This window comes from Ambystoma mexicanum, chromosome 10 (genome assembly GCF_040938575.1).
Source record: "Ambystoma mexicanum isolate Mex_15411 chromosome 10, UKY_AmexF1_1, whole genome shotgun sequence".
Classification (NCBI taxonomy): Eukaryota; Metazoa; Chordata; class Amphibia; order Caudata; family Ambystomatidae; genus Ambystoma; species Ambystoma mexicanum.
Genome location: NC_090932.1, coordinates 1,556,410,264 through 1,556,424,811, shown reverse-complemented (window position 1 = coordinate 1,556,424,811; position 14,548 = coordinate 1,556,410,264). Strand labels below are relative to the sequence as shown.

Here is a 14,548-nt window from a genome sequence, read left to right as displayed (position 1 = left end):
GGCCAAAAGTACGTCCCGGAAGGGCTCCCTATCTAAGTTCTACAGCGTCTTGATAACGGCAGACCTAGAGGGTAGACAACCCTTCAAAAACATATGCATGCCACTGGACGACCACACTTGGAGGGCAATCTTTAAATGTATCTTTATGGGTTCTCTATATACCGCTGCCATGGAACACAGCTTCAAAATTCTCCACTCATGGCACCGCCATCCGGCCACGTTGTCCAGGATGTTTAGGGATGTGTCCCCCTCTTGCCCTAGGGGTTGTCATCAACGGGGCACTTGGTTTCACATGTGGTGGGAATGCCCGGTCATACAGGTTTATTGGTCGGAATTACTTAGTTGGATCAAGGATATCGAGGGGTTTAGCCCGTCCCTACTACCGTTGGAAATCCTCCTGGGTACTCCCATGCCAGAGACAGAATTGAATGCAATTCCCAAGGTCATTGGTGCCATGCTGAGAGCGGGGAGACTAGCACTCCCCCAAAAATGGAAAAGCGCCTTGGCCCCGTCCAAGGATGAATGGCTCTGTAAACTTAGGTCGATTTTTATATATGAAAAACTAACTGCAATAACAAACGATACTATGTCGGACTTCGTACAAGAATGGACAGCAGTTCTTCTCCATGAGGATTGTATTTCTATGCGTTTGTAGAATGTATACTGAACTGCTTTAATATTGTGCCCATCTTCACGTCCCCCAGGGACCCGATCTGTTTCCCATTCAGTTGACCATCTGTTAGACCCCACTGTCTCAAGTGGTATGCTTAATAATCATGTGGTAAACAAGTGCTCTCCCCAAAGTTACGATAGTTTGCAATTCCTCAAAACTTGGTATGTTGAATTATTGTGGGGGTGGGGTGGGGAGTTAATATAAAAAGTACCGACAACCTGGTTCATCTTGAAGTTTTTGCAGGCTGGGTTGGCTTTTACACCCAACCTCTTATGTATGTTGTCAATAAAAATAAAGTAAAAAAAAAAAATAGAAACAGATTCCAGTGAAGAAACTGATATAAAGTAATATCATACTACAAATGTGGTAACTAAAAAGATAATTCGTTAAATCTTGGGGTCAAGAGCAAGCTTTCGGATTGTTTCAAAAGATTTTCTAAAGAGAGGCGCAGAGTACGGGAGTTACATGGCAGGGTCCCACATGGCTTACGCTTGGCAAATATTAGTGTAAAGCATCATCCCACACGTGGAGTGAGGCATGACCACACTTGGTGATATGAGAACTGTCTGTTGTGGCAGACTAACGTGCAGTCTTTGGTTTATGGGTAGGTGTAATAGTTGATAAGTGCTTTCATGATCTATATTCATAAAAGTGAATATTTGTGGGTGGCTGAGCTTATGGCAAAGTGGTGTTCCTTACACAATTCCACACTGTTTCACCAATCTGCACCACATTTTGCATAGTTACCCGTTAGGACCCTCTGGACAATACTAGCTACATGACATTTGGACACCCCACCCCATTCCCCGGATTTCAGCACAAGTCAAAATTTGTTTGTGGGTTTCTGGCTTGGCTAAGCATTGTTCCTTATACAATTCCACACCGTTTCACCAGTCTGCACCATATTTTGCACAGGTACCCGTTAGTACCCTACTGAGATTACTGGCTACATGAAATGTGGACCGGTCTGAATACTAGGAACAAAACTCAAGGTTCCTATGGAACCTTGAAACCATGTTTCAAGGCCCTATGATGCATGGTTTCGGAGATATTTGCACTGCAATGTACCGCAACAAACTGCACCACGCCAGGGTAATGCGACAGCTTGTGAGAGAGCACAGGAGGCCCCAGTATGCAGCAGCACACCAACTCTCGCCCCCCCCCCATCATCTGCTCTGGGGTATGTCAGCTTAGCCACACGCGCCCGTTCTCAGTGCAGTTTACTTCAGGGTGCAAAGTACATCAAACGATGAGTGAATTGGAACAGCGACCTACAGGATCATTGATTTTCAACAATTGATGAGTGTTCTCATGTCTGCCTACAGAACCAGATCGGAGAATGTGTACTTTTGCTAGTATGTCTATAAAAGACACATTGCAACCATCTTATATTATACTACTTGGCCTCCGATATTTCTTAAAAACAGCAGATGTCCAGAAGAAGATTGCAACTGTTACCATAGAGTGAAACATCTTAGAAGCATAGGGATAATGTTATAATCATGATGTTTAATGGGCCAGATTGAGAAAATAAATGAATAAAGCTTGCACTATATATGCATGAAAATCAAATGTATCCCATCTAACGAGGATACAGACATATTGTTTATTGTCATACCTTTGAGGAATGGTGGGGGGAACAGTTTCTTTGTCTCTAACATCGGATTATTACAGAATGTGGTTAATTAAGTAATTGATAAATACATTGTTTGCATTGCTCAGAAACAACGCTTTGTTGATCATTTAGAATGAAATCTTAACTTGAAATTCTATTACATATACAGTGAGCGAGAAGAAAAATTCAGATAAACATGCATTGCTGTATTCATAGATCAGAGCCTCATTGTCATAATGATCCCGCCAGCCTTCTGTTATAGCCACATTAAACGTACTAACATGTTTTTTGTCTCAAATACTAAGAAAGAGAGTTAATCATTGCACACCAAAGCTAAGTGATCAATGGGTGGACAAAAATTAAACTACAAGGAGACCCACATTTATAAGTGTTTTCAGCAGAGTGCAGCATCCCCATTTTTAGATAGTGTTCATAACACTGATATCTAACGCCCGACAGGCTCTTTTTTAAGTGCTTAATATAAAAAGTCACCACCTTGTTTCATTGTCAATAAGCAGGGCACTGGAGACCTGTTTTTATACCAGATAATTCTCCATGTAACGTAAATGGCATAAACTTTTATAAATGGTTATTGCATGTTTGTCAACACCTCTCCTGTGATCATTTGAGAGGCTCACTGCATGGAGATGAGTGGCAGCCACACAACAGAAAGCTCCCACAAGGCAGCTTCATTTTACAAGAATTGCAGGTTATAGTGTTACCAGACATGTTAAGGATCACGCTCGTATTCCCTTAGGCAAAGGATGTGTTGTTAAGGCACAGAAATTTAACACTCGAGGGCATTTGACAGCAGACAGGTCTAAGAGCCAAATGGCACCATGCCCCATTTTAAAAAAAAGTCTACAATCAGGCTCACAGACAATATGATGTTAGGTCTGTTATATGGTATAATGTTGGTAGTTGAAATATGTTAGAAGTAAGACTTTGTTGTGATGCAAAATGGGGCATGGAGTAATCTGTTTTGATATAAGGATCTGGCAGCTTCACATGTATGCCTGCAGAGTCCAAATGTGAATTAAAAATAATATATGAACTAACTGGAATAATACGTTTTTTAAAAGCTCAAAAAGTGCGTCGTTCTCTCGGATGTGACATTGTCACTCTCTGAGGAAAGCAAAAAATGATAGATGGCATTTTTGAGTCAACCCCTGGGAAATCCTAGCAAATAAGTTGTGATCCCATCTCCAAGAAGAGCTAACTCATCCAAACTGCACAGCCATGCCCACTCTGCATGCAAGTAAAAGCAAACCCACATGCATTCTGACCCTGTGCAGCCACATCAGTGAGGAGCAACCTAAGTAACTAGACAAAGCAAGTTGGGGGACTCGTGCCTTTTTAACCAGTAGAAATACAGCTGAGTAGCATTCCATTCCATTGTTGTTTAGCCACTGCAGAAGAAAGGCAACCATATTCAGATCAGCTGGCTCTAAACTCAGAGGTGTTCAGAGTGTGGAATGCCCAGCAGGCTATGTTATGAGGTTTGAAACTTGGTTGCATTGGAGGCCTTGTGGTAGTATCCCAGACCACCTGTTTACAAAGCTTGTCTTACCGTTGTCAATCATGCGTTGTTTAGTGAGAATCATGAGCAATCGATCCACCTCAAGGACGCCCACCCCAGGCGTTATCACCACCGACATCTGTCCTGTCCGGTCAAAGTTGCGGTTTATGTAGTGCTTGTCAAAGACTGGGGTAAAATGGAAAGAGAATGGGTCAGAAGATAGTGAAAGATATCATGTGGTTAAGCAAAGAGATGGAACCCAAAATCAAATCAGACAAATGACATGGAACCCTCTATGCACTTCTAAATATCGATCAGCATTTTAAGTTATTTGCCCTGCCACAGAGCCAAAACACAACTTACTCGGTTATCACCATTAACCGCTGCTCACGCACCCACCCACCCACCCAAAAAATACACATTAGCTTCACAGCTGATGGCATTAGGCTATATCAAACTCATGAAACTACAACTGTAATTTCAGCAGTTTTGGGCCCTGGATCCTCTGTGACCTGAATACAGTCATACAATCTGTGAACCCACTGTTAGGCAAGATTCGGAGCAGTACCGTTTGGGTGCACTACAACAAACCCAACCTTTGGTATAAGTCTGTACTACACAGGTTGGTAGCGTGTTGAGCAGCCAGGCTTATCTCAAGAGGGGTCAGTGTGAGCAGTAGGGGAGTTTACACAGAGATTCACAGTGACAAGTATTCAAATTAATTCTTACACACAAGGTTTCTTGATTAAACAATTTTTACTTTAACAGTTAGTTTGAGTAAGTCTTCTTCAGAAGGGGAAATATAATAGTAACACACAAATACACTCCAAAATACACACTCTTAGTTTTTCTAAATCAGTAAGTACCCATTTGGGATGGCACACAGACACTTCCTACACCCTCAATTGACTTAAATAGCTAGGACACTGTGTACATTAATATATCACTGTTGCATTTAGAACAATACTTAGGAGCATGTCAAAGGAAAAGGTTATTAGAACAAAACAAGAGATCTCACAAATATTCTGAAGCAGGTAAGTGCTTTTGGAAACCCCTAATGCAAAGTAAGTAAACCCCTTCCTGGAAGGAAGACTAAACACTAAGTCAGAGGGAAGAAAAGTCATTCAGGGAGCCAGGCCCGGACAAAGTCAATTGGACAAAAGTCTAGGTGAGCTGAAGCACTTCTTACTGGTAGGTAAAAGTCTTGCACAATGTTTTAGAAGTGTTTGTAGAAAAGAAGAAATCAAAGTAGGGCCACAAGCTGTTTAGGCTTGTGAGGTAAAGAAGCTGTAAGCAACAAGTCTCAACTGACAACAAGTGAGGCTACACAACAAGAGGTAAGTTCTCTTAGACTGTACAATACCTTCGGTTAGAAGAAATGGTTCCAGATGGCTTCTGTTCCTATGCAGCTCTGCAGATCCTGTGTTCCTGGGCCTCAGTCGTGGGGGCACGAGGGAGGACGTCTGGAGGACTCCTGCACTGCAAAGGGACGATCAGCGACAGAAAAGGACCAACTTCTATTCAGTTGCACTTTGCGGTTTCAGCTCCTCTTGTCTCAGGAAATAGCACTACCATGGTTCTTGGCTGTCGAGTTGGGCTTCCTTGCATCTGGGGTCCAGCACTCTGTTGAGGTGGCTCAGGCTCGATCAGTCCTGCTTCCTCGGAGTCCGGAGGATCTTCCTGGAGCTCTTGGCCAATTTAAAAGCAACAAACACAATCTGGTTTTCCCCTCCCTGGGTCTTCGGTTCCAGCAGCAGTGGAAATACAAGCAGTTTCGAGAGGATGTCCAGGCGGCTTACTTTGGAGTTGATTGGTTTCACCAACTCAAGGGATGGAAGTCGTCCTTGCAGGGCTTCTCTAGTCGAGGCAAATTCGGAGCTTCAGCACAGCAGCATGGCTTCACCAAGCAAACCAACGGTCCATGAGTTGCAGCAGGGGTCTCTTCCAAGTTCTTCTTCGGATTCGTCAGTCCAGTGGTCGACTCTGCCTTCCAAGCCAAAAAGTCTCACTTTTCATGCAGGTTTCTCCCATTCATTCCAGCCTAGCTACTAGTCAAATAGCAGGGTGGCTGTCCTTGCCTGACAGCCAGCCAGCCAATCACCGTTGGGTGCATTCCTGTAACCAAGGGGATCAAGCACAGGGAGTTACGGCACCTCCCTCACCTCCTGCCCCTGCCAGACATCCTGGAGCCAGAGGCGGGCTTCACTTGGGAATCCCGCCAAAGACAAAATGAACAAAGGGACCAAACCTGATTTGGCGCGCAAAGTAAATCTCAAGAAGGACCTTTCCACAAAGAAATGGCGAAAAAATAAGACCGTGGCCATTTAGACAAAGCCCGCAGTAAAGACACACCACAGTAGTTAAAAGTAAACCAGTGCCACCAGCCATTCGTCAAGGAAAATGTAACAAACATGTTACATGAGAAACTAGACAAAGGGGATATTAAGTAACCCCTCCAGCACCCAACTGTAAAATAGTGTCTGCTGGGTCTAGAAAGTAAAATGGAAGTAAAATCCATTTCACTTCACTGCTCTTGAAAAACAGTAGTTTATCCAAGAGAAGGTATTTAAACCTTTGGGAAATCTGAAAGACTTCCTTGTCTCACTGCACTGAAGGTGCTGTGTGGTACAATGTAAAAGATGATGCCTATGGAGTTTGTCAGACTCCACACCCAAAAGAAACACAGTGTTCAAATTATAGAAAAAATACACGAGAGCGTGGGAAAAAGGGTCTCACTCTCTCCAGGTAAAGAATGAAAGTCCTCAAAATCCAGCAAAGGTGCTGGGGGTCTCTAAGGTGGAGGGAATTAGAACATTTCTGAGAATTCCCCTAACACCCACTATCTCTAAAACATGAAGTGTTCTCGGTTTTTAACATGCAACATCCTCCAAGTAACCATGCTTCCTCAATCTCCAAACTATGAATACATCATTCATTCATTAACTTATTTCATTTTTTTAACCAAAAAGTGTGCAGATCATCAGTCATGCACAACTTTGCTCTCCATCTGGGTGGATGCAACAGTGTCCTTTTGTTCTTTTATACACTGCAAATATGATAATGTCTCTGCTATTAAATTGCTATTTACTTATTTGATGTGATAAAAATAATGGACAGCATAAAGGAAAACCAAATTCGCAAACGTACAAAGGTCAAATAAGGGAGGACAACAAAGACCACCACAGTGTGCCCATACTGCCGACTGGCCTTACCGTTGAAGGAGAGGTTAATAGCCTCAAGATAGTTGCCCTGTGCTGAAGTGGCATTGTGCCCCGGGGGGAAACCATCTGGAGAAAAAGTGAAAGAAAAGCATCTCCTTTAAAAACAAACATATCTTCATATATGTAATTTGTACTTATGAAAGGCTTGTCAAAGGGTAATCTTCCACCTCCAATTTAATAGAAAATTGTGTGGAAATGCATGAAGCATTCAAACCCCTCAGCCCTACCTTTTCCTAAATCATGAATCCCGCTCTTACCTCAGGGTGGAGTCCTGCCCATGGTTTGGACGACCTTAGAAGATGAACTCAGGTATTTTACTAGGCCAGAATCATTCTCTTGCTTTGGGCCAAAGATCCGCTTTGTTTCAACTGTGTTAGGATCTTTCCATTCCCCTGTAACACATCACCCCACCCCTACTCCTTCATTTCATCCAAGGTACTGCCCTTCACTTTGGCCAGAATCCCGACCTTGCTTATGGTTGAAAGACTAACAAGGACAAATAACTCTAGACCTCTGCTTGGGCTAAGTTTCCAACCGTCCTGTCATGACCATGCCACTGGAACATCACGAGGCACCCAGTGTGGACCAAATGGGACTTGGAATTCATCACCCTACTCTGCACCGGACAATACCTATTAATATTTCTGTCTTTACTTTCTCTTTGCAACAGTTTGGTACTTCCCTATATAAGGGTGTGGGAGGATGAGGAGATCGACATACAGGTGGCATGCTTTTGGGCAAAGACTTTTTTTTATACCAAAATAAAGAAGGAAACCTAACTATCCATAAATGTAAGAGGGGTTTCCCTGCCTCAACTAAAACACTAAGGAAAATGTCAGAATGTCCAGAAAGGAAGAAGTTATTTACCTGTAACTGCTGTTCTCCAGCATGGGTCTGGCATGGATTCACATGCTCATGAATATTCCCCACTGTCAGGCCGGGAATCGGATGTATACGAATTGTTCGAACTACAATTGTTTGAATCACAATTGACCTTTGCACAATTGACCGAATTGTGAAGGTCAATTGTTACATATCTGCGGGGGGAAAACCCCTGCAACCCCCCATTATATATATATATATACGGTCAATTGTGCAAAGGTCAATTCGGACCCTTGACTTTCGATCAATTGGGTCATTCGAACAATTGTGTTCGAACAATTTGGGTAATACCCGGGAATCATCGGTAAGAAAAAGAAAGCAGTCTTTCTTTAAAAGCTTGAAAACTGCCTTTCTCCTATTATCCAATAACTGGAGACTGGGTCATACTGCACCCATCCAATAACGAACATCTCCCTGAGACCAGCCCCCTGCGGTCATCTTCAGATTCAAAGCACTTTAGGTGCTAGTATGAACACAGAAGAGCACAGCAGGGAAGGGGGAGGGTTCACATGTGAATCCATGCCAGACCGATGCTGGAGAAAAACAGTTACAGGTAAGTAACTTGTTTCTTCTCCAGCGTGGGACCTGGCATGGATTCACATGCTCATGAATACAATTATACAGCAGTACACACATACGCAACCACAGGAGGTTGCAAAGCAGAACAGAAGTACAAACACGTACCCCTGGGACCGACTCATCTCAAGCAAACAGGTTGCGTAGCACCACTTGGCCGACCCTGGACTCCTCCCTGGTATCCCGGTCGACAAAGTAGAACCTTGTGAAGGTGTGCATAGACCTCCACGTAGCAACCCTGCAGATGTCCAGAGGGGAACGCCAGAGAGGAACACTGTCGTTGTAGCGATGCTCGGGTTGAATGAGCTTGAGGCCGGCCCGGGTGTGGTTTGTTGACCAGATGATGACAATGCAGGATGCAGCCGCAGTGCCACCTGGATATGGAAGCCTTTGACAGGGCATTTCTCTGATTCACAGGACCAAAGTTCACAAAAAGTTGAGAAGTCTTCCGAAAATCCTTTGTGCGAGCCACAGAGAACTTTAAGGGCCGAGCAACGTCCAGCGTATGCAATGACCATTTAGCAGCTGACGCAGGATTTGGGAAAGACTGGAAGTACCAAGAGTTCATTAGGGTGAAATGTAGACGGAACCTTAGGCATAAATGAAGGGTGGGCCCAAAGTACCAACCTTGCAGCATGAAACGACAGGTATGGGGCGTTTGCAGGAGAGAGCTTGAATCTCCCTACCCTCCTGGCAGAGGTGATAGCCACCAGGAACGCTGTTTTCCAAGAAAGAAACTTCAGGGTGGCCTGATGCAACGGCTGGAATGGTGGCCCCATGAGCCTGTGAAGACGACATTGAGCTCCCACACTGGGGAAGCAGCCTTCACTGGAGGGAAAGCTCTGAAGAGGCCCTTCATGAATTCTTTCACAAGCCTGTGGGATCATAAGGATGGTCTTCCGGGCGAGCGGGTGTATCGTGATATAGCTGCCAGATGCCTCTTTATGGAGGTGTGGGCCAGTCCAGCAATGGCTAGCGACAGTAGGTAAGGCAGGAGCTGTGGGGCCGTGACACGCAGAGGCATGATTTTCTGGGACCTGCACCACACTGTGAATAGCTTCCACCCCTGCCCATAGCACGATAGTGTAGATGATGCCCAATCAAGAACAGTCTTCCATTCCATCAGAAAGTCATAGTGGCCAAACTCTAGCGCTGCAAGAGCCAAGACGTGAGGTTCAATGATGCAGGTTTGTGATGAAGAATGGCCCCCCCTTCTCTGGAGAGTAGTCTGGGAAGAGGAGGCAGACTTATGGCTGGAACCACCGACAAGTGGAGCAAGTCCGGTTACCAGATTTGGCGGAGCCACGCTGGGGCGATGAGTATCATCTTGCAGTGACAAAGATTGAGTTTGTTGATGACATGCAGTAGAAGTGGAATTGGGGTGGTGGGGGCATACAGAAACCGGCCTTGAAATCTGAGCGAGAAGGCGTCCCCCAGGCTCCCCGGCTGGGGAAACCGGCTTGCGAACTCCTTGCATTTGGAATTTGCTGCCATAGCAAAGAGGTCGATTTGGGGGCGGCCCCATTTGCTGAAGAGGAAAGACACCTGTCCCTGTTGAATCTCCCATTCATGGCAAGACCGCAGCTCCCTGCTGAGGGCATCAGCTACAGTGTTCCTGATGCCTGCCAGGTGAAACGGGACGAGAACCATGCCTTGAAGAATCGCCAGTGCCACAAGGCCTGAGCCTCTGGCAAAAGAGCAGGGGATCGGGTCCCGCCCTGCTTCCTGATGTAGAACATTGTGGTGGTGTTGTCTGTGAAGATCCTTACTACAAGACCCCTGAGAGGCAGAAATGACTTGAGGGTCCAGAATACAGCCTGTAATTCCAAGCCATTGATGTGCAGATTATTCCCTTCCAGCAGCCAGAGACTTCTGGCGTGAGGCTGCCCGGTGTGAGGCCCCCCCCCCCATCCGTCCAAAAAGACATCTATGGTGACTGGAGCCTGGAAAGGTGGGACTCGAAATGGGGGACCCTGAGTGAGGTGTGAGTGCACTCCCAACCATTGTATGGACTGTCTGAATTCCAGGTTAAGGGTAATCTTGTCCATCCATTTCCCTGTGACTTGGCGTCACCTGCCGTCCAGAAACTCTTGAAGCGGCCTCATCTGCAGCCTGCAGAAAGGGACAAAGTGGATGCAAGAGGAGATCATGCCCAGTAGTGACGTGATTGCTAGGATCATCGCGGATCGCATCGTAGACAGCCTATGTACCTTCCCTAGGATGGCCACCACCCTCTCCTCCGAGGGGTATGCTAAGGATGCCACTGTTTTGAGGCTGACACCCAAAGAAAAGAGCATCCTGCGATGGCACTATGCAGGATTTGGGATAACTAATGGAGAATCCGAGCTCCGTCAGTAGGTGTATGGTCTCTTCTGTGTGCTGTACCGCCAGGTCCTGAGAAAGCTACCGGATGAGCAAGTCGTTCAGTTAAGGGTACACATGTATGCCCTTGAGGTGTAGATGTGCCGCCACTGGGGTCAGGCATTTTGTGAAGACCCCCTGGCGCCGATTTTAGGTCAAAGGGCAGAGCCTTGAACTAATACGGACGTCCTATAACTACGAAGCATTGAAGCTTTCAAAGCTTTGGGTGTATGGGGACGTGGAAGTAGGCATCCTCCAGGTCCAGCGTCGTCATGTAACCCCCTTCCTCCAGCTGCCCCGAGCACTTGCTGCAACGTCACCATCCTGAATTCTTGGGCTCTTAGGTATTTGTTGAGGCATTGCAGACCCCGGATTTTTTGCGGACCAGAAAGTATCTGGAATACACTCCAGAGCCCTGGAGGCGCAGAGGGACGGGTTCTATTGCCCCTTTTTCCAGCATCGCTTGCACTTCTCGGCGCATCTGGTTCATGTGGAGCTCCTTCCTTGCTACAGGTGGAATACAAGGGCACCTGTGTTCAAACTCCAGGGTGTGCCCCTGACAAAGTACATCTGCCACCCATTTGTCTTTGGTGAGGTCCTTCCATGCATTGACAAAACTTGATAGACCCCCATCGGGGTGAGAACGCAGGGTGCTCATATCTAGGCCGAGTAAGCTTTCCTGGGTGCTTGCGTCTTGTCTTGTGGGCGTCTTAGACACTGAAACCCTCCTCTGAAGGCCTGCGACCAGCCCCTGTATGCTTCCTGTGCCGTGGAGCGGGAGGGCTGACGGTAGGAGATAGAGGCGTATTCTCTGGAAGATCCGCTGAACTTTCCTCTTGAAGATCAAAAGGAAGAGGACCAACGCTGTTGCAGGGTCCATAGGGATATTGCCATTTCTGTGTCAGTTTTTATCATCTGCAGCGTCTCATCCACCACTTTTTCGAAGAGATTATCCCCCATCAAAGGGCATATCGACCATCTTGGCCTGGACGTCAGGTCTAAAGTTGGTGGCTTTCAGCCAGCTTTGGCACCCGAGTGCCACACCATTATCAATCTGATGGAAACCTGGATCGGCGACATTCATGAATACTGTGATGGTGTGGTCAGAGGCCATCTCTCCTTCCTGAAAATGGGATAGAGCCTCCGTCTTTTTGTCATCCGGCAAGAAATGTAGGCGTGGGCCCAGTTTAAAACCACAACTCCCTATCACACCAGGTTAGGTTGGACAGAGCATTGGCGGCTTTGACGGTTGATGCAGTGTATATGATACGCTTCCCCATTGCATCCAGACTCTTTCCTTCTTGGTTTGGTGGAACCATAGATTTGGAGGACGAGTTAGCAGACCACTTGCTTGCTGTGGCCGATACCAGGGAATCCGGTGATGGCTGTGATCTGAGACACTCGGGGGCTGAGTCTGGTACCCTTTTCTTGTTCTCTAGCCTGTACCGTTTTGCTAGTGCAGAGAATGGAGTCTTCATTAGCACAAGGCCTTCCTCCCAAACCTCGTCAAGCAAAGGAACAGACGATATCGTCTTCCCGGCCGATGTGCGCCTCTAGTAAAGGAAACTCTCCTTTCTCTTTTCCTCAGGTGCTAAGTTGAAGATGGTAGATACCCTTGCCTTCATGGAATGGAACAACCCCACCTCATCTGGGGAGAAGCCCTGGGGGTATCATCAACAGCAATTGGTACCCCATCCACAGGAATAAAGTCGTCAAACTCAACCGTGTCTGTGGTGTCGGTATCAGTGTCTGTTGCAGTATCTGTCTGCGGTGCGTCCCCTGGTGGTGCTGCTGGGATGGGAGGTGGCATTGGTAGTCGCCCCGGGGTAGCTGAGCGATGCCTGTGAGGAGGCCTTGGAGGGCTGTACCTGGGGTTGTGCCCCGATGGGGCTGCTATCGGCAGCAGCCTCTGTTGTATTTCCGAGACCAGAGGACTCAGCACAGTGAAAATATCTTGAGACATGTCTTTAGAGGCCTATAGGGGGGCAACAGGCGGAAGTAATGGCCGAGGGCTAAAATGTCTCACTGGGCCAGTATGCCTTAGTGACTGCATGCCTATCAGGCTGTTCCCACCCGTGTCCAGGCATTTCCTCCTTAGAACTTGTGTAGATCGCCATTATTGCCTCCTTGTGACCCGCCTCCCCCCGCCTACAGCTTTACGCCCCTGGCCTTTTGCTTATTTTGTTATGGGGAAACAGATCAGTCCTTCAGACTATCAGTAATAGGAAACCGTTTCCTTTTTGTCTTTTTACACTTGTGATTATTAGTTACTTTTATATGTGCCTATGTGCCTAAAGACAGGCTGTTCACGGCAGATACCTTTTCTGCATTATTTTTAGTGTGCACATTCGCGTTTACTGCGTCTGGCTACTAAACATGGCTAGTGCCCTAAAATGGCTGTGAGATTTTTCACTTGTGTTTTGAACATATTGTTATTTGACCTTCTTCCTGCCTTCTCATGTCAGGAAATCTCTCATATGGTCATGCATTTTCCGGGAAAGCTGCTGGCCTGGCGTGTGTGGACCCAGGATGTGAGGGGGACTGTCTGGTCACACTCCACATCCGTGGCACCTGAAAATCTAGGTGTGGGGCATGACCGAAACCCACAGTGGTCCCAGATTGGACCACTGCTAGCTGTTTGAAGGGTACAGAGCCTTACCATTCATGGGCTTGGACTTGCTTCCGGACAGGATTTAGGAAAAGAAGAGGACTCCTGCAGCCATTTCTTCAGATCAGTGTTAAAGCCAGGTATCCTGTGTAGACAAGCAGACAACTGAAGATCCGTGGCCCAGCATTGTTTCCTGTGACTGGCCCAGTGAAGCCCTGCTGGATTGCCTGATCTGTGAAGACCCTGAGCGGTGCTTCAATCGTTGGACTGGTGGGACCAACCAGTCTCAAAGCTTTCTCGAGGATCCAGCCGCCCTGAGCCTTCGGATGTGTCCCTGGACCACCCAGTGGACTGGCCAGCTCTCCAGTGGGCTAGCTCGGTAGAATCATCGCCGTTCTGCATTCATCTCCGGAATTCTGATGGTCTCCAACTCGTGCCACAAGTCCCCTTCCTGACAAGTTTCAGCTTCCCAGGTTCAAGGGATCCTTCTTTGCTCTTCAATCGTGACTGGAAAGACGCCTACCATCGTCACAGTGCAGTGACTGTCAGTGGAAGTCGTTTCCCTGTGTCCTGTGAGGTGTCCAGAAGAGCCCTGCATTCTTTAATCCTTCTTGCCTTCTTCGCCAGGGGTGGCATCCTGCACCAGCAGCCCAGCAGAGAAATCCTCAGACCTGCAACCCGTAGACATGCTGCACCCGAACAAACGGCAGGAAAACCAACCTCAAGCTACTCCCAGTCAACCCATCCAGTCATCTGTGAAAATCAGAGTCAAGGGGTAAGTAATTGCAAGGCATTCAACTCCCCATGTTCTCCTTAGAAAAAACATTAGAATAAACTTTTGTTATTCCATTATATCGCTTTTTGATCGTTGGATATAAAAGCATGTATCTAAAAGATGGGAAGATAATTTTACTGACCTGTAATGTTGTCGATATCTTCTGGAACATTTCACCACCACAAGAACTCTTCCTACATCAGTCCCCTCTCCTAAGAAGAAATGTGTGACTTTTGGGCACAAGAACCCATAGCAGAGGGATTGGATTTATAAAGTTAGGGCATAATTCTTGTGAATTGGTTTCATTCTACTGCATCA

At 46.6% G+C, this 14,548-nt stretch overlaps 1 protein-coding gene across 11 annotated transcripts in view; it reads right to left on the bottom strand.

Moving 5' to 3' along the window:
* DEPDC5 (DEP domain containing 5, GATOR1 subcomplex subunit) overlaps positions 1 to 14,548 on the bottom strand; it is a 1,004,325-nt gene that overhangs the window by 672,235 nt on the left and 317,542 nt on the right. For all 11 annotated transcript variants that reach the window (XR_011276224.1, XM_069619835.1, XM_069619836.1 and 8 more), the window contains 2 exons: positions 7,020 to 7,094; positions 3,859 to 3,993 (listed from right to left, as the gene is read on the bottom strand). Coding sequence is in view for 10 of the 11 variants with exons in the window: in XM_069619835.1 (XP_069475936.1) it covers positions 3,859 to 3,993; positions 7,020 to 7,094 (210 nt within the window). In the remaining variant the exon portion in view is untranslated. The remainder of the gene's footprint in view (positions 1 to 3,858; positions 3,994 to 7,019; positions 7,095 to 14,548) is intronic.